General features: G+C 39.5%; 1 protein-coding gene and 1 long non-coding RNA gene across 2 annotated transcripts; both read left to right on the top strand.

Annotated features, from left to right (window-relative positions):
• Nucleotides 1–57: 57 nt before the first annotated feature.
• Nucleotides 58–22,242, top strand: LOC110509779 (ubiquinone biosynthesis protein COQ4 homolog, mitochondrial). Its single transcript, XM_090226958.1, has 5 exons — nucleotides 58–145; nucleotides 9,358–9,493; nucleotides 11,099–11,223; nucleotides 11,329–11,458; nucleotides 22,047–22,242. The coding sequence occupies exons 3-5, from the start codon at nucleotides 11,164–11,166 to the stop codon at nucleotides 22,220–22,222; spliced, it is 366 nt and encodes a 121-aa protein (XP_090083084.1). The 5' UTR covers nucleotides 58–145; nucleotides 9,358–9,493; nucleotides 11,099–11,163; the 3' UTR covers nucleotides 22,223–22,242.
• On the top strand, nucleotides 13,619–17,574 carry LOC149970406 (uncharacterized). Its single transcript, XR_016493320.1, has 2 exons — nucleotides 13,619–15,034; nucleotides 16,722–17,574. It is a non-coding gene; the product is annotated as an uncharacterized LOC149970406 (long non-coding RNA).
• Nucleotides 22,243–27,383: the final 5,141 nt, after the last annotated feature.

Raw genomic sequence — 27,383 nt, 5'->3', positions numbered from 1 at the left:
TTGTGACTGGCTTGTAGGCGTGTTATGTACCCATTATGAAATGGGTACATAGTTAAACAGTAATTATCCTCTAAAACGCTCTGGGGACAAACAAACTTTACTGACCTGTTTCCAATTTTCCACATGGCTGGGAGAACCTGTTCAAGTAAGTAAATACATTTCGAAAATGTAAAAAAAATAAAAAACGACGTATTATTAGCTAACTAACGTTAGCTGTAGTGCAGGCTAACTCATAAGCTGCTAAATGAGCTAACTTAGTTGGCTAGCTAGCTGTCTAGCCAACTTCAAATACTCTAGATAGCTAGCTAAGTGAATTAAATCTCACCATCTGCCTAACTTCATAATAGTTAGCTATCTTGATTTTTTTTTTTTTTTTTACAGTGATAAACAAACTCCAAATGCATTTGTAGCTAACGTTAGCTAGTTAACAGCCATGGAGGAGGGTGATAGGATAGCAGCCCGACTTTATTTTATTTCACCTTTATTTAACCAGATAGGCTAATTGAGAACAAGTTCTCATTTACAACTGCGACCTGGCCAACTGTCAGTGAGAGAGTAGGCTATTCTGGATAGGGCAGGTACTTTTGTGTGGTTCCTGTCCCTAGAAGTGAGGATGGAGATAATAGTAACAATATTCAGTGCGGTGTAATTTGACTAATGAAGTCTGTTTCTTGTGAGGTTTTCTGTCCTCAAATAAAGAGCTATGAAACCTGTCTGCAGATGAAGAGGTCCCAATGAAGAGCAGTGGTTCACCTGGTCCTGGGGACTCAAAGGGGTGCACATTTTTGTTTTTGCCTTAGCACTGCACAGCTGATACAAATGGTCAACTCATCATCAAGCTTTAAGTGGTATTTATGTATTCATTTGTGATGCTATCCTTAATATGATCCTGTTATTGTCACATGCTACACATATGTGTGCCCATGGATCTATCTATCCAATGTTATCATGATTTGTTATCAGGAATATTATACTTTAGTAATCCACAATGACCTGGTGATGTAAAAGTCTAATAATTAGATTGTCTTCCATATTCCTACAGATGCTTTGTAACTGGAGATTCCTTCAAAACGATTTCCTACAGTTAACGTGTAGGGCACTGCAAGGATGGGTGACCAGGGCCATCTAGGACTGCCTGCTGGAGGAATTCAGTTGGGTGAAGGCTACCTGCGTCCTGCATAACTTTGGGGTGGCAGGTAGCCTAGTGGTTAGAGCATTGGGCCAGTAACCAAAAGGTTGCTAGATCAAATCCCTCGTGCTGCCCCTGAACAAGGCAGTTACCCACTGTTCCTAGGCCATCATTATAAATAATAATTTGTTCTTAACTGGCTTGCCTAGTTAAATAAAGGTTCAATAACAAAATAACTTAATGAGGATGGACACGAGGCTCTGCAGGATGTTTCAAGGATGGGGTCCAGCAACGCAGCAAGACTGAGACGGAGAGACGGAGATCAACCTCCTACTTCTTCGAAGAGGGTGTTGTTCCCTGGCAACTCCATAGACTATGCACAACCAAATGCTCTTTTAAGAGTCATTCACATTGCAATAACAGTGTTCTTCCATTTACTTACTGCAGTTATTCAATTCCCAGTTTCTCTCCCTTTGATTTCTACTTCTCGGGTGAGGGTGCTGATGTCTGTACAAAAATAAAGCAGCCATTTCAAATCACTCATATTGAAAATATGTAGAACAATTAGACACCCTATAACCCACACCTACACACATGTATCAATCTGATTGATTGATTGTGTTGCTCAGGTGTATAACTGGCTCCTTTCACCTTGAAATAATAGGCAAGATGGCCAACCATGGAGAATAGCAAGACACTTCATTATTTCTATAACTACACTATATTGTTTGTCCTCGTGTGTCCGTTCATGTTTTTCAGCATAAAGTACTCTGCAGCCGCTTAGTGTGGTGTGGACACCAGGTGAGGCCACACACACAGATTACTGTTCAACTACCTTATTTTCACAATCAGTCTCTCTTCACTTCATCCCTTTCTCCTCTTCTCCATAAATCCTCTAGGTTATATCAGCTGTGTCAGTGAACCCCTCCTGCATCTGAACTGGCTACATAGAATTGTAATTAGTGTTTAATGTTTTACGGACTCCTGAGAGAACCAGCAAACCAGGCTGTAGTCTTGTGAAACAGTGGATGTAAAGAATCTAGCTAGCTTAAGCATTTACTGCTAATTTTAATGTATAATTTTGGAAGCTTGCCTTGCTGATATTTGCCATGCAATGCAGCTGGAGTAACGTAGCTAACTATTTTCTTGCTTATTGTGTAGTGGAGGATAAAAAATACCTGTATGCCTGTGGATGTATAGCTAGCTATGTAGCTGATCTGTGGAGGGAACCTTAAATATTAGGCCAGAACCTAGCTATCATAGCCGGTTGTATCGACTTAAAACATGAATGGCATTAATAAAGTCTTTGGATAGAGTATAAAATAACTTTATTGTGCCAAGGATGCAAGTTGTAAATACATGTAGTTATTACCAAGCATTAGATCCCCACATTGTAGCCTGTAATTTGAATATATTCACTGATCATGTACTCTACCTTGGCAAATAAAGAGCGGGATCGCATTATTAAGCCTTGTTTTTTTTTTATTCTAACACTGTCAGTCATCATAATCATAAGGAGGTGACATACTAAACTGACCTTGTATCATTAACTCTGGGAGTACTACATCTCTATCTGTATTTCAATGTTAAGCATAACACTTCCTGTTGACCTGACCAAGTGACCTCTTACCTCTCATCATGCTGTGCCCTGTATGTAGCCAGTTCAGATGCGGGAGGGGTTCACTGACACAGCTGATATAACCTAGAGGATTTAGGGAGAAGGGAGGAGAGGGATGAAGTGAAGGTGCGACTTATTGAGAAAATAAGGTAGTTTAAAGAGACAGCGTTCAACAGGAATCTGTATGTGGCCTCACCTGGTGTCCACTCTAGTACTTTATACCGAAAAACATGCACAGACACACGAAAACAAACAATATAGCGTAGTTATTCTCCATGGTTGGTCCTTTTGCCTATTCTTTGAAGGTGAAAGGAGCGACAGTTACACCTGAGCCTGCTATTTGTACAACACAATCCGATTGATACATGAGTGTGTAGGTGTGGGTTATAGGGTGTCTAATTGTTCTACATTTTTTTCAATATGGGTGACTTAAAATAGCCTGTTTTGTTTTTGTACAGACAGCACCCTTACCTGAGAAGTAGAAATCAAAGGGAGAGAAACTGGGAATTGAATAACTGCAGTTGACATAGCTAAGTAAAATATGAGAATACTCTCATTGCAATGTGGATGGCTCTTAAAAATAGCTTTTGGTTGCGCACAGTGTAGTCTATGGTGTTGCCAGTGTCCAGCACCCTCTGAAGAAGTAGAAAGTGAAGATCTCCCGCACACGGATTGCCTCCCGTGCTGCGTTGTTGGCCCCCCCATCCTTGAAATATCCTGCAGCGCAGCAGACCTCTCCTCTGGCACACGACGGCGAGCTACAGATCCACTGCTGGTCCTCGTGTCCATCCTCATTAAGTTATGCAGGACACAGGTAGCCTTCACCCAACTGAATTCCCCCAGGAGGCAGTCCTGGTCACCCAACCTTGCAATGCCCTACACCGTAACTGTAGGCAATCGTTTTGAAGGAATCTCCAATTGCAAGGTATCTGTAGGAATATGGAAGAAATGTCATTATTAGACTTACATCATCAGGTCATTGTGGATTACTAAAGTATAATATATTTTATATCAAATAATGATAACATTGGATAGATAGATGCATGTGCACACATATGTGCATGTGTAGCATGTGACAAAAACAGGGTCATATTAAGGATAGCATCACAAATTAATACATAAATACCACTTGAAGCTTGATGATGAGTTGATCATTTGAATCAGCTGTGCAGTGCTAAGGCAAAAACAAAAATGTGCACCTCTTTGAGTCCCCAGGACCAGGACTGTGAACCACTGCTCTTCATTTGGACCTCTTCATCTGCAGACAGGCTTTCACAGCTCTCTGTATCAGAGGACATAAAACATCACAAGAAACAGACTTCATTATACTCAAATTAGACAGCACTGAATATTATGTTACCATCATCTCTGTCCTCACTTCTAGGGACAGGAACCACACAAAAGTACCTGCCCTATCCAGAATAGCCTACTCTCACTTTGACAGTTGGGGCTGCTATCCTTTCACCCTCCTCCATGGCTGTTAGTTAGCTACCTAAAAAAGCATTTGAATTTAAAAAAATAATAATTTACAATTAAAAATACGTCAAGATAGCGAGCTAATAGGAAGTTAGGTAGCTGGTGATATTTAATTCACTTAGCTAGCTAGCTAAAGAGAATGTAAAGTTGGCTCGATAGCATACTAGCTACGTCGTTAGCATCTCATTTGAGTTAGTCTGCACTGTAGCTAGTTAGCTAATAATACATTCGTTATTTTTTACATTTTCGAAATGTATTGTAATGATGGGCTGTCTGGAGCCTGGTCTGCGGTGCCTGGGTGTGGGTGCTTGGGGAATGTCATTGCCAGAGGGGGTGAATGTGGGGGTCCCTGGGGTTTGGAGAGAGGAAGCCCCTCTGTATTGGGCTAACCTGTCCCGGTGCAGTGCCACCTTTCTCCCCCAACGCCGATACCGATTATTGGAGGACAAAAAAAGCCGATACTGATTAAATTGTCCGATTTTTAAAATGTATTTGTAATAATGACAATTACAACAATACTGAATGAACACTTATTTGAACTTAATATAATACATCAATAAAATCAATTTAGCCTCAAGTAAATAATGAAACATGTTCAATTTGGTTTAAATAATGCAAAAACAAAGTGTTGGAGAAGAAAGTAAAAGTGCAATATGTGCCATGTAAGAAAGCTAACGTTTAAGTTCCTTGCTCAAAACATGAGAACATATGATAGCTGGTGGTTCCTTTTAACATGAGTCTTCAATATTCTCAGGTAAGAAGTTTTAGGTTGTAGATATTATAGGAATTATTGGACTATTTCTCTCTATACCATTTGTATTTCATATACCTTTGACTATTGGAAGTTCTTATAGGCACTTTAGTATTGCCAGTGTAACAGTATAGCTTCCGTACCTCTCCTCGCTCCTACCTGGCCTCAAACCAGGAACACAACGACAACATCCACTCTCGAAGCAGCGTTACTCTCTCCATGCAGAGCAAGGGGAACAACTACTCCAAGTCTCAGAGCGAGTGATGTTTGAAACGCTATTAGCGCGCACCCCGCTAACTAGCTAGCCATTTCACATCACATCGTTACACCAGCATAATCTTGGGAGTTGATAGGCTTGAAGTCATAAACAGCAGAGCTGCTGGTAAAACGCACAAAAGTGCTGTTTGAATGAATGCTTACGAGCCTGCTGCTGCCTACCACCGCTCAGTCAGACTGTTCTATCAAATCATAGACTTAGTTATAACATAATAACACACAGAAATGCGAGCCTTAGGTCATTAATATGGTCGAATCCGGAAACTATCATCTCGAAAACAAGACGTTTATTCTTTCAGTGAAATACGGAACCGTTACGTATTTTATCTAACGGATGGCATCCATCAGTCTAAATATTCCTGTTACATTGCACAACATTCAATGTTATGTCATAATTACATAAAATTATGGCAAATTAGTTAGCAATGAGCCAGGCGGCCCAAACGGTTGCATATACCCTGACTGCGTGCAATGAACGCAAGAGAAGTGACACAATTTCACCTGGTTAATATTGCCTGCTAACCTGGATTTCTTTTAGCTAAATATGCAGGTTTAAAAGTATATACTTCTGTGTATTGATTTTTTTTGTTGTTGTTGAATTTGACCCCCTTTTCTCTCCAATTTCGTGGTATCCAATTGTTAGTAGTTACTATCTTGTCTCATCGCTACGGGCTCGGGAGAGATGAAGGTCGAAAGCCATGCGTCCTCCGAAACACAACCAGGCTCTGTCGCAGCCGGCGGCGACACACAATTGGCCTAGCATCGTCCGGGTTAGGGAGGGCTTGGCCGGTAGGGATATCCTTGTCCCATCACGCACTAGTGACTCCTGTGGCCAACCAGGTCGCCAGGTGCACGGTGTTTCCTCCGACACATTGGTGCGGCTGGCTTCCGGGTTGGATGCGCGCTGTGTTAAGACGCAGTGCGGCCTGGTTGGGTTGTGTTTCGGAGGACGCATGGCTCTCGACCTTCGTCTCTCCCGAGCCTGTACGGGAGTTGTAGAGATGAGACAAAATAGTAACTACTAACAATTGGATACCACGGTCTAAGAAAGAGAGGTAGGAAGACGGTGAGCTTCAGTCGGTAAAAATGGCGGGAAAAGGGGAGATGGTTTGTTAAAGAAGAATTTCACCGGATGTTGTCGTAGTGGAACGCTAGCGGAACACCTAGCCACTTAATTAATCCTTTCCCTAACCCTTTCAGCTAAACCTTTTCCTAACCCTTTAACCTAACTCCTTACCCCAAACCTCGTTAACATTAGCTAGAATTGGCAACCTAGCCACCTAGCTAACCTAAGCCAAAACAAATGTAAATTCGGAAAAGATCATACATTTTGCAAATTTGTAACATACTGTACGAATTGCAATTTGTATCATATTCTACAAATTGTAATTTGTAACATATCATACGGAATGGATGGACATCCACAAATTAATACATACCATACAAAATGTAATATATCATACTAAATGGAGTATCTCAGAGTTACATACAGATTAATATGAAATGCTCTGTGACCATGTTGTTTCGCAAAATATTTTGAATGTAGTGAACTACTTTTTTAAAGTAACTTTAGTTAAGTAAACTATATTTTTCTTAAGGGTAGCTTTAGTGTGAATTGCTGTATTAAATTCTATTATTGTATCTTAATCTATGCCACTGTGACAATACTTAGATTTGTGTTTATTGTGTATATGTTGTGAAATTATTAGATATTACTTGTTATATATTACTGCACTGTAGGAGCTAGAAACACAATACTTTTGCTACACCCACAATAACATCTGCTAAACACATGTATGTGTTCAATAACATTTTATTTGAATGAATTGGTAGCTTGGTAAACCAGACTAGCTTCGCAAACATTATTATAGCATAGGAATTCAAAAATACCGGGCACAAAAAGTTAGGTGGGTGGGGTAAGATAAAACGAGTCAAGCATGGCCTTGTCTAGGTGGTGTTTTATATAAATATTGATGGGTTGAGACCGCGTTATGGGGTTTTGAAAAATAAATAAAAGCTGGACAACCACGAGTACAGGCTAAATAAGGAATTTCAACAAGACAGCTGTGGGTTGTAGGTGAAGTTGGAAGACGTCATCGACACACAGAGAGCTAGTCAAACTAAAACGACATTGGCAGACAAAAGTAGATAGTCCTCCTTCACTGACTTCTTATCCATACACACACAAGGGTACAAGTCCCACATGTATACCTTCGTAAACAAACAGGCCCTGGCTGGCGAGTACGCATAGAAGTGACATTCTATGTAGCGAGTACAGAGAAGACCAGAGCATGGGCAGAACTGTCTATTTTCTTGTGTGTTCCTGTGTAACCTCTTGCTGTGTGGTCACAAAATCCTTGGCATGTCCTTCAATTTACGTTTGCACATTGTACAGCGTGGAGAAAGTTCTTCTTCGATGATGTTTAAACGGCGGTTGAAATCCAATATGTTGCATTACCGCCACCAACTAGACTAGCCTACCCTACTATTTAAATATATTTAGTCCTACCTCATGCCAACAACCTGAAAGGAAGGGACATCACCACTTAACACACCCTGTAACTCTTCTGATCTCAAGTCTTGCACACCCAAATACCTCTCTGCAACTGCCACCACAACCTACATTTTCTGCAACTTCTGTTCCATCCCTGCAATACAGTTGATAACCATTGCAAAAAAATCCAGTCTTACTGAAACATATATCACTTGTTGGCCTATCCCTCTGTACTGGTACAGATCTACTACTCACACGACTCCTCTCAGGATCCCTCCCCTTGACCCATCTTTCTCTACTTTCTTCACTGCCTCAGCATATGACAACTTCTGCACTACTCTAACCCTGGAAACCTCAACCTGCCTCTCTCGCACAGACATTTCTGATCCCCAGCCCCATTGGCACCCCTACAATTAACACATACCACTACATTCCCCAATGCTACACATCCCTTTGTATCATGCCCTTCTGCACAGTTCTCACACCTAGGAACCTCCCTCCTACACACTGTTGCCACATGACTATAAGCTGGACACCTGTAACAACGTAATGTATTCAGCACAAAAGCTCGTACAGGATCATTTATATATTCTAACATCACTTTGTCGGGCAAAGACTCAACATCAAAACTCAGAAGAACAGACAATGACTTTTCTATTTCACCACTCTCGCCACCCTGTCTGCGACGAGCATCACATACACCGGGAATCTTCCCCTTCAGTTGGTCAACTTTTACATTTACTGCTACCCCAGTAATCACTCCTTTCAATGGCACCCTTTTCGAGAGGGAAACCATTCACATTTCTTTCCCCCATTCGTTTAGCTAACATGGTAAGTAGTTGCAAAGTAGCCAAAATGTTGAAGTTTTCCTTGATGTAATTAGAACACGCAACCATGTTTCGTTTTTGCTTTAAGTAACCTATCTTATGTAACCATACCAAACGTAACATATCATACTAATGTCAGTGTCCTAGTCTGAGACTAGTCTTTGAAAAATTATCATATGTAAATCTGAAATGTCAGACTACAAATTGCAAGACAGATTACTTTGGGGTCATAATTTATGTTTCAAGTGGGAATTTGGCATGTCTTATGCTGAAAAATAAAGGAAATTATTGCTTTCTTCACCCATATTTTATTTTAGCCAAAAAAGTAGTGTGTAGTTCCAGTAGTAAGTTATACAGTAAGAAACTTATTAACTACTGAAAACACTACCTAGATTTGAATTTAGTTCAACTACCACTAAGCTACTGCAACATTTTGTTAAATCACTAGTTGAACTACATATAGTTCACTACTACCCAACACTGATAATAATGTCCTGTTTGTAAAATGTTTTTTTGTGTCATGTGTGCTTTGTAAACATACAGTTCATGTGAAACTCAAAATGCGTTCCAAGGTTCCCATCACACTAATTTCCTTGCTGGTCTCATGTACTACTCATTTACTAGGACAATTCATCACTGTTTGACAGTAAACTAGAGCACTGGAAACTACCAGTGGCCCCATCTGAGCAGTGATAATTGATGAGCCATTGTGGATGGGATGAATGACTGCTTCAGAGTCAGGTGTTCTGCATTATCATGTCTGATGGTGTTTGCTCTCCCCCACAGCCGTGTGTCTGGCAGCAGCATAGTGGTCTAGACTCTGCAGACAGCCACCCGGGCCACATCCCTACAAATGTCATCCAGAAAGCACTGCTGGCTGTGGGCCCTGGGGTGGCAGCCCTGCAGGACCCCTACAGACACGGTGAGAAGGATGCCCACTTCCAGTTGTGATATGTTCACATGGACATTTACATGTGTAGGAAGTTTTTAGACATCATCAAGAGTATTTAGCACTGACAAACTCCTTATTAACCAGAGCCATAGGTGTATAGTACCAAGAGTTTGGCTAAATATAATGGTACGCAGTTTGTTTGACTCTGATATTAACCCCAGAGCAGGCAATGGGTTGTTCTACCAATTCGGTGCTTTTAAGATGTTTTGGTGGGGATTTTTTTTGTTTTGATTTCACCATTTTAATATTCTGTCATAAAGAGCACATGTTCAACTTAATAAAAGAGGTAAAATAATAAAAAATAACCATAGTAAGTGCCAAGTAAAGTAACAGGGTTGACAAGTTAATCTTAAATCAGCAATAAATCCCCTTGTGACAGGGGGAATGGAAGCTTATTGTGTACAACAAGGAGGGGCAAGTGAATGGAAAAAAATGAAAGTGAAACATTTCTAGCCTGCCTATCTATGGGTAATAGGGTTGGCTGACTTGTTATGCTCGGCCTATTCCGTTTTCCACCACAAAACACCAGAAAATTGACAAAAAGAGTAGAACCAGCTCACCTGCTTTTACACTAGACATTACTATTAGATGTTCAATGTTTCTTTTGAAAAAAATATTTTAAAAGAAATAGGTTCACCATATTAAAACAAGAGTTAATTTTTTGTAACAGGGTTGACCTTTAAAATAAGGGACAGATTTTTTATCTTAAAATTAATAACTAATCACATTAAATAAATAATAATAATCAGAATGTACTTTCTCAAGCAACAAAATAACTAGGGCTTTATAATGATGTGGAAAACTTAAGTGGATGAAAATGTTCCTCGAAGTTAGAGGGGACTTGTCAAAATGCTGTATTTTGGCACTAACAACTCTTTATTCATAGAAAAATTATAACAGGCTTTTAAATTCAATATCGGTGCACAATTTCTAACTAAAATATCAAAGGGATGCAAAAGGCACTTATTTCATGGAACGACCATAATACTGATCCATAATGAGTTGTGTGGGTGGGGTGTTCCCTGTTTCGTTTTCCTGTCTGCATTGAAAATTCAAAGTAGGTGATTAAGTTTCATTACTCAGTAATCGATACCAAGCAGGGTTATTTAGTGGTTTTCCTGTGTCATATAGATCCTTTGTTACCAGGTCTGGTAAAACGAGATCAAAAACTGTGAAACAGTCTTAGTGAAATTAGATGAAAAGCTTGATTTAAAACAAGTAATTGAAATATCAATTATTCGAAAGGGTGAGAAATAACTTAAGTTTCTCATTTGGTGTAACATACTACACTGCATTTTTCTCAATAAAAAGGACCATATTTTTGTCACTGTGATCCCTGTTCCCCATGTATTGTAGACATGGTGGTCCGTTCTCGGCGAGACTACAGGACACCTGGCCCTCATTACGCTCTGGGACAGAACAAGAGGAGACCCTGAGGGCCATACCATATTCTAATGTATGGCACAAACTCTGCTGTCTGTCCTACTCAGTGTTTATGTCCATCCTGATTCCTGAAATATACATTGGGTTAAGTTCTGTGGGAACATATATGTCCATTACTACTCTTGTGTGTAGGTTTCATCTATTGGTGTGTTAGAGAGCGCCCACGGATCAGGCTATCCACATTGGATCTGTCCAAGATGGCCTTCCTTCCAGATGGATCCTCAGGGAGAGAGTACTTGCGCTTCCTTGAGGACAATGTGAGTTTGTGAAGGACTGATCTCTTTGCAGAGGGAGTGTAGTGGTTTTTGTAGTGTATTTGCTTATCCTCATCACTCTACTTTCTCTTTCCCTCTCTTTCTCAGAGGGTGACCCCTGACTCAAGGGCAGATGTGAAGTTTGTGGATAATGAAGAGTTGGCGTATGTTATGCAGAGATACAGAGAGGTCCACGATTTACTGCACAGCTTACTGGGCTTGCCCACTAACATGCTAGGTGAGTCTGCCACCATAGAAGTAGGATTCATCGATTACATACAGTGAGCACCAAAAGTATTGGAACAGAGTACTTTTTTTTCCTTTTTCTACCCCAGATACAATGACCACGCCATTAAAATGCAGACAGTCAGTTTTAATTTGAGAGTATTTTCATCCATATCGGGTGAACCATTTAGAAATGTAGAAATTACAGCACTTTTTGTACATACAGTGCCTTATTGTATTGATACAGTTGAAATCGGAAGTTTACATAAACTAGTTTTAATGACTCCAACCTAAGTGTTTCAATCACTCCACAAATTTCTTGTTAGCAAACTATTGTTTTGGCAAGTCGGTTAGCACATCATTTTTCCAACAATTGTTTACAGACAGATTATTTCACTTAGAATTCACTAAGTTGACTGTGCCTTTAAACAGCTTGGAAAATTCCAGAAAATGATGTCATGGCTTTAGAAGCTTCTGATAGGCTAATTGACATCATTTGAGTCAATTGGAGGTGTACCTGTGGATGTATTTCAAGGCCGACCTTCTCACTCAGTGCCTCTTTGCTTGACATCATGGGAAAATCAAAAGAAGTCAGCCAAGACTTCAGAAAGAAATTGTAGACATCCACAAGTCTGATTCATCCTTGGGAGCAATTTCCCAACACCTGAAGGTACCATGTTCATCTGTACAAACAATAGTACTCAAGTATAAACACCATGGGACCACGCAGCCATCATACCGCTCAGGAACGAGATGTGTTCTGTCTCCTAGAGATGAAAGTACTTTGGTGTGAAAAGTACATATCTATCCCAGAACAACAGCAAAGGACCTTGTGAAGATGCTGGAGGAAACAGGTACAAAGTATCTATATCCACAGTAAAACGAGTCCTATATCGACATAACCTGAAAGGCTGCTCAGCAAGGAAGAAGCCACTGCTCCAAAACCACCATAAAAAAGCCAGACTATGGTTTGCAACAGCACATAGAGATAAAGATTGTACTTTTTGGAGAAATGTCCTCTGGTCTGATGAAATAAATATAGAACTGTTTGGCCATAATGACCATCGTTATGTTTGGTGGAAAAAGGGGGATGCTTGCAAGCCGAAGAACACCATCCCAACCGTGAAGCACGGGGGTGGCAGCATCATGTTGTGGGGATGCTTTGCTGCAGGAGGAACTGGTGCAACTTCCCAAAATAGATGGCATCATGAGGTAGGAAAATTATGTGGATATATTGAAGCAACATCTCAAGACATCAGTCAGGAAATTAAAGCTTGGTCGCAAATGGGTCTTCCGAATGGACAATGACCCCCAAGCATACTTCCAAAGTTGTTTCAAAATTGCTTAAGGACAACAAAGTCAAGGTATTGGAGTGGCCATCACAAAGCACTGACCTCAATCCTATAGAAAATGTGTGGAAAGAACTGAGAAGGTGTGTGCGAGCAAGGAGGCCTACAAACCTGACTCAGTTACACCAGCTCTGTCAGGAGGAATGGGCCAAAATTCACCCAACTTACTGTGGGAAGCTTGTGGATGGCTACCCGAAACGTTTGACCCAAGTTAAATAGTTTAAAGGCAATGCTACCAAATACTAATTGAGTGTATGTAAACTTCTGACCCACTGGGAATGTGATGAAAGAAATAAAAGCTGAACGAAATCATTCTCTCCTATTATTCTGACATTTCACATTCTTAAAATAAAGTGATGATCCTAACTGACATAAGACAGGGAATTTCTATTTTCATTAAAATGTCAGGAATTGTGAAAAACTGAGTTTAAATGTATTTGGCTAAGGTGTATGTAAACTTCTGACTTCAACTGTACCTCATGACTTATTTCACTTTTTTTTTTTGTTACAGCCTGAATTCAAAATGGATTAAATATATGTTTTTCTTACCCATCTACACACAATACCCCATAATGACAAAGTGAAAACATTAGTTGAAAATGAAACATCTAATTTACATAAGTATTCACACCACTGAGTCGATAGTGTTAGAATACCCTTTGGCAGCGATTACAGCTGTGAGATTTTCTTGGTAAGGTCACAGAGCTTTGCACACCTGGATTGTACAATATGTGCACTTTAAAAAATATATATATATTATTCAAGCTCTTTCAAGTTGGTTGTTGATCATTTCTAGACAGCCATTTTTAAATCTTGCCATAGATTTTGTAGCAGATTTAAATAAAAAAAAAACTGTAACTAGGCCACTCAGGAACATTCATTATTGTCTTGGTAAGAAACTCTAGTGTATATTTGGCTTTGTGTTTTAGGTTATTGTCCTGCTGAAAGGTGAATTTGACTCCCAGTGTCTGTTGGAAAGCAGACTGAATCAGGTTTTCCTCTAGGATTTTGCTTGTGCTTAGCTTTATTCTGTTTATTTTTATTCTAACAAAACTCCCTAGTCCTTGACGATGACAAGCATACCCATAACATGATACAGCCACCACCATGCTTGAAAATATGAAGAGTGGTACTGTTGTGTTGGATTTGCCCCAAACATAATGCTTTGTATTCCGGATATAAAGTGTATTTCTTTGCCAAATTGTTTGCACTTTTACTTTAGTGCCTTGTTACAAACAGGGTGCATGTTTTGGAATATTTGTATTCTGTACAGGCTTCCTTCTTTTCACTCTGTCATTTATGTTCATTTTCTGGAGTAACTACAAGGTCGTTGATCCATCCTCCGTTGTCTCTTATCACTACCATTAAACTCTGTAACTGTTTTAAAGTCACCATTGGCCTCATGGTGAACTCCCTAAGTGGTTTCCTTCCTGTCCGGCAGGAAAGACACCTGTATCTTTGTTGTGACTGGGTGTACTGTGTCATTAATAACTTCACCATGCTCAAAGTGATATTCAATGGGCCTCCCGAGTGGCGCAGCGGTCTAAGACTCCTGTGGCGGGCTGGGCGCATGCACGCTGACAAGTTTGCCAGGTGTACGGTGTTTCCTCCAACACATTGGTGAGGCTAGCTTCCGGGTTAAGCAAGCATTGTGTCAAGAAGCTTGGCGGGGTTGTGTTTCGGGGGACGCACAGCTCTCGACCTTCGCCTCTCCCGAGTCCTTACGGGAGTTACAGTGATGAGACAAGACTGTAACTATAAATTGCATATCACGAAAAAGGGGAGAAAAAAAATACCTGTCAAAAGTTTGGACACACTTACTCATTCCAGGGTTTTTCCTTTACTGTAAAACTATTTTCTACATTGTAGAATAATAGGGAAGACATCAACACTTTGAAATAACACATATGGAATCATGTAGTAACCAAAAAGTATTCAAACTGAGATTCTTTAAAGTAGCACTAAGGTTGCACATTTAGGGGAATATTCAGAGGTGTAAATTGTCAGTTGGAATTAACGGGAATATGGGAATTAACAGAAATGTATGCAAATTAATATTAATACCATTTAAATGTAGATGTTTTTTGCATTGGATAGTCTAGAAACTAAAGCTTTGGTTTTCTTCCTCTCAGGCTGATGTTGGTAGGATTTGGAGGATGATGGAAGCAACCAGTGCAAATACCTTCTGTGGTCCAAGGTCATTGATGACTGCCTTCAGCTCATCTGCAATGTAGAGACCGGTGTGTCTGTTGTCCCTTGTGTCAGTGCTTTTCTAGAATACTGGTTGAGGTGGAGATGATGTAGTTAATTATTCCTTGCCCACAAACATTCAACCACCCATCAGAGATGATTGCAATACAGTCTGCTTTCTCTAAGATTTGCTTGACCTTCACTTGAACTCTGCATCCAGCAAATTAGTAGATAAAGCATGTCTGGTTGGAGGGGTGTATGCTAAATGGTATATATAATTCTATATATATATATATATATATATATAAATAAAAATAATGTATTGTGTCATTTTGGCATCACTTGTATTGTAAATAAGAATAGAATATGTTTTTAAACACTTCTACAATAATGTGGATGATACTAGTCTTGGGCGGTATACCATAAATCGGGGTATTTGGAAAAAGCAACAGGATGGTTTTTCAACACCATCAATGCCGTTGAAACTATATATATATATTTTTTTGAATACAGTTGAATATTTGTAGATACTTTAAGTAAATAAATACCTGCAGCCAACTTGTGCGATACTTTAGCACACTTTTTTACGACACTTTTTCACCTGTTACAATATTTATGTAGCTTAGCGTAGTCCCCAGTCACATGTCACGTGGTGTTTGCTTACAAGAACACAACATGAGAACCCGGAACCTTGTGAGTCCCTCACTGTTGGTGCAGTATGCACCAGGTGATCTAAGTACAGTATGGATGTTTGACAGCTAGATACAGTATCTTATAACTATTAAGTTAACTGTTGCTTCCCACAATGTTAACAATATTCCATACCGCACTTCTTGACACCCACCCGCACCAATGTGTCAGAGGAAGCACTGTTCAACTGATGACCGAGGTGCAATGAGCCAAGCAAAGCCCCCCGGCCAAACCCTCCCCGAACCCAGATGAAGCTGGGCCAATTGTGCGCCGCCCTGTGGGACTCCCGATCACGGCCGATTGTGATACAGCCCGGGATCAAACCCGGGTCTCTAGTGACGCCTCCAGCACTGCGATATAGTTCCTTAGACCGCTGTGCCACTTGGGAGGCCCCCGGACTTAATTTCTAATGACAAAGTGTAGTCGGGCCCGCTGACACTTTCCACAAACAAACAGTGCTTGTCATTGCTTGTGGGAAAGCTCTCCCCATACACTCTACACACATTTTTGAGGGCGTACTGTAGTTGACAATTTTTTTGTGGGAGGATGGTGCTCCATAACCTCTTATGTATTGGGTCCGCTTCTGTCATGTTTCCGAGGGGATTCATTTTTATGAGCACAATTCCCGCCCGCCTTTTAAGCCCTGTCTACCTAAATTCATGATTTTTTGGGAGTTGTCTGTCTGAAGAGCACCCTCCCCGGAACTTTTCTTTCTCCCTTTTCAAAGTAGCCAAGAGAATCCCACACAATCCCCTGACCTAGTTCTAGGATTTCTGAGAATATTAGGTGGGACTTTCAGTCCCGTCAATGACACATCGCTTCTTAGGTTTTTAGAATTTAAATCAAATTGCGTATGAAAATGAAATACTTCCTGAAACTGAATTTCCTGAAAGTTTCATAATGAATTTAAAGGGGGTATTGTCTGAGTATTAACATCAGCTGTAAATGCTTCCTTCTCTGTTGTACAACAACTATTGGCATCAGTCTGCTATTTGTAAAGTAATGTGATTATTTCGGCATGACTGTTTCCTTGTGGCTCTCCCACAGTTGTCTGGAATCCCTGGTGACGTCCCTGGGGTCGTGGGCTGTGAGGAATGGCCGACAGGCTCGCTGTGTCCTCAGCATCTTCTACGAGCGATGCTGGGAGCAGAGTCTGTAGGACCTAAGACTGGAACTGAACATCGAGCCCCCCCTGCTGACCGTCACAGCTTCTAGCCAGAGACCACATCAGACCCATAGCACTGACCTCTGATGTCACACTGTGTCTGGTCACACTGTGCAACCAGATGGTAGAGGATGCAGGAACTCTTTGGAGTGATGTAATGTTGGAATTTTGTGGGCTGAATGTATTATGGCAATTGTGTCAAGCTTCCCTGTGTTTCAAAGTGAATAATGGTGAAGGAAGGAAAGGCCTATATTCAAAATGGGGGCAGGGGATTTCCAGAGGCATTACCAGAGAGAGATTGTTACCCCCTTACCAAGGTTGAGATCATTTCCCCTTGACAATGGTTAAGTACATTATGACCTGACATTGAGTAGAAGGGACATTTTTGGAACAAAACCTTGTTGAGGGTCTTGTATTACCTACGGCCATTCTTCAAGCGACAAGTCATTACCTAGGTTGGACAAACCAAGGACATGCAAGAAAGAGCCTGTTGCTGCTGGTTACACCAGTGGTGGCTTAGTCATGTCTGGTATCATTCAGACGCTGAGACTGGTTCTATCTGACATTTCCTTCTCTTATAACTCAAGGTACATCACCCACCTGGTACTGTAATGACTGTCAATCATTGACTGAGTTTTATTTGACAATGTGTATGTTCATGACAAGCACAGCACTGTTCATGTATCTCTGGTGTGAGATGTCACTTATCAATAAATTGTTTGTACTTTGTTGAAACCTTTTTCGATAATGCTGGGTTTAGTACAGTACTGTATTATCCAAATTACTACTAGTCTAACTTGTTGCTCAGTCAGCTGGAGCTGAAGTTTGCTTGGATGTTTTTTTCCAGTTTGTTTGAAGTCGGAACTGACAATGTCAACAGCAATGTGTCACTAAGATGGGACCATTCTGTGAAGCCCTTTAAGTTTTCCAAACTACTTCTCACTTATACAGAACGATCTTTGATTATCATTGTGGGGAGTTTTCTGTATTTTCTTCTTTCTCTAGGAAGGCAGGTTTTTCTTATCCACAAAGAAGAAACATCCATTAATAGTACCTCATACCATGTGGTTGATACAGTAAAAGTAGATTTTTTATTTAATAATTTTTTACTTGTAGAATGTAAACTTTGTTTATATATACAGTACCAATCAAAAGTTTGGACACCTACTCATTTCAGGGTTTTTCTATTTTACTATTTTCTACATTCTATGAAATAACACATATGGAATCATGTAGTAACCAAAACAAGTGTTAAACAAATCCAAATATATTTCATATTCTTCAAAGTAACCACCCTTTGCCTTGATGATAGCTTTGCACACTCTTGGCATTCTCTCAACCCGCTACACCTGGAATGCTTTTCCAGTTTTGAAAGAGTTCCCACATATGCTGAGCACTTGTTGGCTGCTTTTCCTTCACTCTGCAATCCAACTCATCCCAAGCCATCTCAATTGGGTTGAGGTCAGGTGATTGTGGAGGCCAGGTCATCTGATGCAGCACTCCATCACTCTCCTTCTTGGTCAACTAGCAAAAAAATCTCACATTTGGACTCCTCAGACCAAAGGACAGATTTCCACCTTTCTAATGTCCATTGAATGTCCATTGATCGTGTTCTTGGTGCAAGCAAGTCTCTTCTTATTATTGGTGTCCTTTAGTAGTGGTTTATTTGCAGCAATTCGACCATGAAGGCCTGATTCATGTAGTCTCCTCTGAACAGTTGATGTTGAGATGTGTCTGTTACTCGAACTCTGAAGCATTTTTTGGGCTGCAACTTCTGAGGCTGGTAACTAATGAACTGGGGTGCGCGCAAGATGGAGGTCAATGCAGATGTGTAGCTGAAGGAATAATTGGATTTCCTCACCCAAATATGACCATTTGCTCATTTCTAAGGCCAAAGTAATTAATTACTCTCTTAAATGTATTCCTCTCTAAAACTATTAAGTTAGCGACAACACTAGGTAGCCAGATCAGCTAGCTAGCTCAAAAACTGTAAACTTCCACGACCAAAACCAAATGAAAAGAAATGGAGGAGAAATCATCAGATGGACAATTAACAGCAAAAGATGGAATGGTTTTGGGTACTCCTCTCCAGAGGAGAAATACTGCTATGTGTGATGAAAATTCTGTGAGCACGGACAACGAAGGCGCCCATCCAGTCCCCAGCTCGGGCTGTTACCTTACGACCCCGGCACTCCAGTCAAGCCCCAGGGGAAAAAGATGAGAGGGCAATAGGGTATGTCACTTCTTGAGATGTAAAACAATATTGTGATGCTTTTGACAGCAAAGATAGGTGAAAGGGCAAATGGCTTAGGGAGAATACAATGAAAATTGAGGCCATAAAAATCTGTTGACTTTATCTATGGATGAGTGAAAACCCTCAAAAGTGACATGAAGAAAGTGGAAGTTACTTGCCAGGAAAATAAAAAGGTGACTGAACTCGAGCAAAAGATGAATGAGATGGAGAGATACCAGCGCAGGTGGAACCTGAGGCTCCATGGAATTCTAGAGCAGGCGGGTGAGGACATCAAATGCAGAGTTGTTGACATCTGTGGAGCTGTCATTCCCTAGTCAAAAGCCAAACTTCAGGAAAATGTGGACATCGTTCATTCTTTGGGAAGACTCAAGGATCAAGACAAGAGACCGAGGACAACCATCATCCGGTTCATCAACAGATCTACACGGATCTTCTCTGAAGGCGAGCGAAAAACTGAGTTCCTCATCAGGTCAAAAATGGAGGTTCACGGAGGATCTGACCTCAGCAGACAAAGTGACACGAGAGAAACTGTGGTCGATGGTGGCTGCAGCTCGAAAGGCAGGGAAAACAGCATTTTTGTCGGTGCAAGAGTGATCATCAATGGGAAAGAAATGCGGCCAAACCAGAACATTTGAGAGAGAGCCAGAGTCTAACTCGGACAGAACTGGTAGGCCTAATCACTGCCTCATTTCCAGGTGAAAAGCAGCCTTTTTTTGTAAAGAATTTACACAAACACTTGAATGAGAAAAGGCTGACCCTAAAACTGGTAAACTAAACACTATGGGTGAATAACTGCTTATTGTAAGGTCTACAAAATGTCTCCCCCTTGTGGGAGTAAGAATAATTTGGTAACTTTATGACCAGTATTTCTTCGTTTTTTGTTGGAAGGGTTAATAATGGGATGGAAATCCTTTTGAGGTACATATCCTTAGGAAAAGCTTATATTAGCATAACAAGGTTGTTGGTTGAGGTTTGTCTTTATCTCTTCGTTCAATTCATGTCGGGGGTATTCGGAATTTACTCAAGCATGAGGCTATTTTCCTGTATTGCAAACAGTTTAATGCAGACTTTTACTTTCTACAAGAGACTCATGCTTGTTCTTCCCATCTAGCTTTTTGGAAAAATCTATGGGATAACGATATCTGGTTATCATATGGCAACAACCACTCTGCAGGTGTAGCAGTTAAGAGGTGCATTTAAAGGGAAGGTCATCAGTAGTAAGACTCACCACTCTGGATGTTGGTTAATTTTAACAGTGAATTTGAAACGTGACATTTTTTTTATTAGGGAATATATATGCATCCAACAACAAACAAAACAACAGGATATTATTTCAAGAATTTGAAGAATAGATTAATAGAGTTATAGGTGTATTTCAGGATATCAAAATTATCTTAGATGGATATTTTAATTCTGTATCTAATGTGATGATTGACAGATATCCCCCTCCTAACAGATCCAGCATTGTTAATCCTGAGTTTATTAACCTGTCTTGGTCTTGGATTAGTCGATATTTGGAGATCTAAATATCCTGATAAAAGGGACTGCACTTGGAGTAACAAGGACATGTCCAGACAGTCAACAATTGACTTCTGGTTGATTTCTAATTAATCAGATAACACTGTAGTCAAAGTATCCATTGAACCATCAATTCTTACTGATCATAAAGTTATATTCTTATCTTTAAACATTAATGGCTCTGAAGTTAATACATTGAATCGGAGTTAATTGAAAACTCAATACTCAGACTGTTGTCAGATGATAATTTCAAGATGGATGCCAAAGATATTATAAAAAGAAAATTGTAGGAAAGCCCAACTATTTAAGACTTATGGAAAATATTGGGAATTAATGAAGTATGAAATAAGATAAACAGCCATGAAGAGAATTAAAGAAATGGCTGAATTTTAAACAATTTGAGGGAATATAAACTTATTTAAGGAAATAAATTCTCTAATCTCAATGGAGGACCTTGATGAAGAAGGGAAGGGTCAGTTATTTTCTTTACAACTAAAAATGGACCGAATGTATGAAGAGAGAGCAAATGGGGCATTTGTCAGATCAAGATGGTGGGAGGAAGGTGAAAAAAATAAAATACTTTTACAATTAGAGAGAAAAAAAAATTCTGAATTTACCTCTGTTCAGAAGCATAATATAGATGGCAAAGAAAATGAAAACCCCAAAGATATTTCAAAATATGTTTCAGAATTCTATGGTGATCTTTACACCAGCAATGCCTGTCCACCTAATGACATATCTGCCTTTCTAGACACTGTCAAAGACTATGCAAAATTTACAGATGAAGACTTCAAAAAGTCGTGATACATTTTTTTATTTCATGAATAGAAATAAATTCAACAGCAAGTTAAAAGAGAACAAATCTTTAGGGAATGATGGCTTTACTTGTAAATTCGATGCATATTTTCAGGAGGACATTGTTGAATTTATATTTAATGTTTTTAAGGAAGCAAATGATTTTGGGGTCCTGCCTGTTTCTATGACACAATGCCTATTTTCTGTAAGCCCCAAACCAAACAAAGATCCTATGATGTTAGAAAATTGGAGACCAATCACGTTAATGAACAATGATGGAAAGCAACTTGCATCTATATTTGTAAAAAGACTTAAAAAAGGTTTTGACCAAATCATTGATGATACCCAGTCTGGTTTTATGAAGGTCAGACAAGTGTTGTGGTGTCTCTCGTCATGATGTGTGTTTTGTCCGATATTTTTATTAAATGTTAATATTTTTAATCACAACCCCCATACCCGCCTTTTGGTAGGCCGTCATTGTAAATCATAATTTGTTATTAACTGACTTGCCTAGTTAAACAAGGGGAAAAATATATAAAGACATACAGTATATGTAATAATATTTGACTATTATTGGTCTTGACAGACTATACAATGAGCACGTTATGGATGTCACGTATACTCCCTTTCTGGCCTCTAGGTCATCAGGCTGCTGATTATCCCGCACACCTGTCACCATCGTCTCACGCACCTGCGCCTCATGACACTCACCTGGACTCCATCACATCCTTGGTTCTTTCCTCGGGTGTTATTGACTCTGTTTTCATGTTGGTGCGTTGTTTGTTTTTTGTGTTCATTGGTGCGTTTATTTATTAAAACACTTACTCCCTGAACTTGCTTCCCGACTCTCAGCACACTCATTACAATGGAAGATAGCTTTATTTGTCAATATTTTCAAAGTGTAGTTAAGACACTTTACAATAATAGTAACAGCTCTGTTAAATGATCCCATGGAACTTCAGAGATTCGACATTAGGCTCGGAATGCCCAAAGTATGCCCAATTTCTCCTTATTTGTCAAAAGTTATTGCACTTCAATAAGGTTAGCTTTAGGGGTATTCAGAAGATAAAGAGGTAAAGTGTTAACAATTGGCTGACACCACCATTTTTTTTGAAAGATCATAATGAAGTCAGGAAAGCTATTGAGTGTATTAGTTTTGACAATTGCTTCCACATGATTTCTGAAACTATGGCTCCTTTTCTCAAGACTCTACACACAAAACCCCAAAACACACACAAACATGCAAAATGTCACATCTCTTTCAAAACCAAACACTTCAATCAAAACTATTTTAACTCTCCTCAAAATTGTGTTTTTGCGTCAAAACTATACAACCAAACCATCAAATGATTAGCTCTTATACACGTCAACTACACAAGGACGTGACAAATGTAAAAGACTAAAAAAAAAAAAAAAATTAAATATTGTGCCCCTTTTACTTAAAATTTTTTTTAGGTAACTATTTGCATCAGCCTCTTAAGTAAATCCAACAGGGAGGATCATTTAAGTATAATATACTTCGCTTTTAGTGCATTACAAACTCAAATATATTAAGTGCAAACAGGATCTCAAAAATTCCTTTCATTCGCTTAATTTTATCAGGTTCAGAACAGTTGTCACGACTCCTACCGAAGGTGGCTCCCCTTCCCGTTCGGGTGGCGCTCCGTGTCACCGGCCTACTAGCTGTCACTGATTATTTCCTCCCCCTCCTTGTCTGTTTATTGGTTACATCTGTTGTTTATTTGGTGATTAGTTGGGATTGTTTGTGTGACTAGTATGCACTTTAGAGGTTAACGTGTTTTTCCTGTTCGTGTTTTTTTTTTTGCTGGACTGTTTTAGTCCCCGTGTTTGGGGCATTTGTTTTTGTGTGCGCCATGTGTTTTCGTGGGGTGGCTTATGTTCGCCGTTTGTGCATTAAATAGCACTACCCTGAACTCTCTGCTTCCTGCGCCTGACTTCGCACCAACTCGACCCAGATCGTTACAACAGTTTTTTTTTGTTACCTGCTTAATTAAGTCCTTCATGTCCCAGAACTAATATTATACGTTTGATATACTTAATGTAATCAGTTACAGAACTAATATCATAAGTTTAATTTGCTGAATTTACTCAGTATCGTAGGTTAGAAAATCTATTTAAATTGGGTTCCTACTACTCAAATATATACTCACAACTATACTTAAAAAGCTGATGCAAATAGTTCTCAATATAGTTGGGATCATTTACTAAAAATTACCATTTCTATACAAGGGAATATGCAAAAAGTAACAACAGTGTTCAACTTCAAACTTCAACACCTTTATTTTTAATAAAGGTTTTCTTCAAACTTCAATCTCAAATTGCCCTATAAACCCTACTCCTTAAGCATGTGAAGAGCTCATTATTTTGTAATCTGTAAGCATTCTGGGTGTAACTCCACCTTGCCTCCTTAGGTAAAGTTACATCCAGATAGCTTGCACCTGACTACAAATAATCTCAAATCTTCACAACTGCATAAAGTTCCGGTGATAGTTTGGGATTAGCACTTTGACCTCACATCTTGTACATTTTCTGGTGGTCTGTGTGCCCCTTAACATCAAAGCGATATTTTAACAGAAATGTAAATGAACGATTTATCTTAATATACTTTACACAAGGCACAATATGAACTTTAGCTCAAATACAACCTTATTCGAACTGTTTAAGATTAATCAAAACATGTGTTTTCAAAACATACATTGCAGATCTTGTTACAAAATATATGCCAAATTGTCCCTTAAACCTGACTCCATTTGCACTAGTGAAGCCCATATGGACATAATATTTTGACAGGTATAATCATTCTGGGTATAACTCCACCTTTCCTCCTGAGGTAAAGTTACATCCAGATAGCTTTCACCTGACTACAAATAATCTCAGAAATCCACTAGTGCATATGAAGTAAGTTTTAAAACAAATCTGAATTGACAATGTCTTATGATTTCACCTGAAAAAGAGCATCATGTAAACTGTAGCTCCTATACCACCTAGCAACAAGGTTTTCAGCTTGCTGAGTATGCTCTAACAACTAGGCTACCCTGCTGCCCCCATATACTATCTCAATCTAAAATAAGGAAGTCACACATTGTCAATACCTGCCTGGGTGACAAATCATTGAGTAAAACACTAATAGGGCCCTATGAAATTATTATTATTTTATTCCCCCAAATGCTGTTTTATTTTACAGAATTCCATGTTAACTTTTTGTTACCTAACGTGCTCAACCCATTTGGTTGATTTAAAAATACAGTATATATCTAATACCTATTATTCACAATAATGTTGGGTTACTGTAATTTAAATATCCTGTGTATCCTGTCTGAGGGGTACCTGTATTCTGTTTAAATTTCTGGATTCCGTCTGAGTTTTCCCTACAAGCCCTTATGTGAGTTACAATGAAAACACACAGGCATTTGAATATATTGACATACCTTGTCAATGTATTCTGGAAAATATGGTATGTCCAGTACTCAGGAACGTCTGAATACGTGAATTATACCTAAAGAAGAGAAGTTGTAATAACATCTATGACAATGTCAGGAAAATAACACTCAAATGACTTCAGCTTTAGATAGCTTGGATTTCCGTGTTTTAGCTGACTTGGAAGAGCTGCTTGTTATCCATCTTACTAGCCAGCCCAATTATTTCATTCAGCTATTAACGTTAGATATTGACTAGATAACTACTGCACAAGGTCTACGTTCAGTGCTGCCTTGAGCATGTTGTGAATACGTGAACAACAAGGTTTCTGCAAGGACAGGTGTAGATAGCTAGCGAACTACACCTAGCTACGTGTTGTTCCTACCTGTCTCTTCCTGGGTACGTTAGCATGCCTAGCAGGCTAAATTGACCTTGCTGGGGCACATGTGTTCAGTTCTACTGTAATGTTTGCGGACAACGCATTTTTTTGATAAGCTCGGTAGCTAATATGTTAAATAGCTATTTCGGTTAATATAAAACAAAAATGACAAAAGTTATAAACAGCGCGTAAAGGTACTGCAAACGTATTAGCTAGTAGCATGCCCACCACTAGCTAACTATACAGACATCATGGCCGTTAACTAGCTAGCTTATCAACGTGCAAATATATAACGTCAACGTACTCTGGCAATATAACTAGTTAAAGGCTTTTCGTACTTGAAGAATATTATTTAACGAATATTTTTGACATTTCGTTGAAAATATGTGTAGAGAGATCCAAACTACATTCCAAGTTATAATTTGGTCCTTCACTGCTGCTTGGCCTTTCAAGAGGAGAAAGATCAAGACGACGTCCAGGAACCAGGAACCTATTAATGTAAGACAAAATAATTGATTTTCTATTGCAATATTTACTAAGCCCGTGGGTCATTTTTTACTGTGTATATTGTGTATTTTGCATGTGCAGTGGAGTCCACAGCAGTTTGTCATAGCACTCACCCTACATGTACAGTTGAAGTCTGAAGTTCACATACACTTAGGTTGGAGTCATTAAAACTCGTTTTTCAACCACTCCACAAATTTCTTGCTAACAAACTGTAGTTTTGGCAAGTCGGTTAGGACATCTACTGTGTGCATGACAAGTAATTTTCCAACAATTGTTTACAAACAGATTATTTCACTTATAATTCACTGTATCACAATTCCAGTCAGAAGTTTATACTAAATTGACTGTGCCTTTAAACAGCTTGGAAAATTCCAGAAAATTATGTCATGGCTTTAGAAGCTTCTGATAGGCTAATTGACATCATTTGAGTCAATTGGAGGTGTACCTGTGGATGTATTCCAAGTCCTACCTTCTCACTCAGTGCATCTTTGCTTGACATCATGGGAAAATCAAAAGAAATCAGCCAAGACAGAAAAAAAATTGTAGACCTCCACAAGTCTGGTACATCCTTGGGAACAATTTCCAAACGCCTGAAGGTACCATGTTCATCTGTATAAACAATAGTACGCAAGTATAAACACCATGGGACCACGCAGCCGTCATACTGCTCAGGAAGGAGATGCATTCTGTCTCCTAGAGATTAACGTACTTTGTGTGAAAAGTGCAAATCAATCCCAGAACAACAGCAAAGGACCTTGTGAAGATGCTGGAGGAAACATGTACAAAAGTATCTATTTCCACAGTAAAACGAGTCCTATATAGACATAACCTAAAAGGCCGCTCAGCAAGGAAGAAGCCACTGCTCCAAAACCTCCATAAAAAAAGCCAGACTACGATTTGCAACTGCACATGGGGACAAAGATTCTACTTTTTGGAGAAATGTCCTCTGGTCTGATGAAAATAAAATAACGGTTTGGCCATAATGACCATCGTTATGTTTGGAGGAAAAAGGGGGCAGCTTGCAAGCCAAAGAACACCATCCCAACCGTGAAGCATGGGGGTGGCAGCATCATGTTGTGAGGGTGCTTTGCTGCAGGAGGGACTGGTGCATTTCACAAAATAGATGGCATCATGTAGGAAAATGATGTGGATATATTGAAGCAACATCTCAAGACATCAGTCAGGAATGAGGAAGCTTGGTCACAAATGGGTCTCCCAAATGGACAATGACCCCAAGCATACTTCCAAAGTTGTCAAAATGGCTAAAGGACAACAAAGTCAAGGTATTGGAGTGGCCATCAAAAAGCACTGACCTCAATCCTATAGAATATCTGTGGACAGAACTGAGAAAGCGTGTGCGAGCAAGGAGGCCTACAAACCTGACTCAGTTACACCAGCTCTGTCAGGAGGAATGGGCCAAAATTCACCCAACTTATGGTGGGAAGCTTGTGGAAGGCTACCCAAAACACTTGACCCAAGTTAAACAATTTAAAGGCAATGCTACCAAACACTAATTGAGTGTATGTAAACTTCTGATCCACTGGGAATGTGATGAAAGAAATAAAAGCTTAAATAAATTGTTCTCTCCACTATTATTCTGACATTTCACATTCTTAAAATAAAGTGGTTGTAACGATAGATTTCCTTTTCGTC

This window comes from Oncorhynchus mykiss, chromosome 29, assembly GCF_057628025.1.
Source record: "Oncorhynchus mykiss isolate SJ-2025 chromosome 29, ASM5762802v1, whole genome shotgun sequence".
Lineage (NCBI taxonomy): Eukaryota > Metazoa > Chordata > Actinopteri > Salmoniformes > Salmonidae > Oncorhynchus > Oncorhynchus mykiss.
This window is presented reverse-complemented; position numbering and strand designations above follow the sequence as displayed.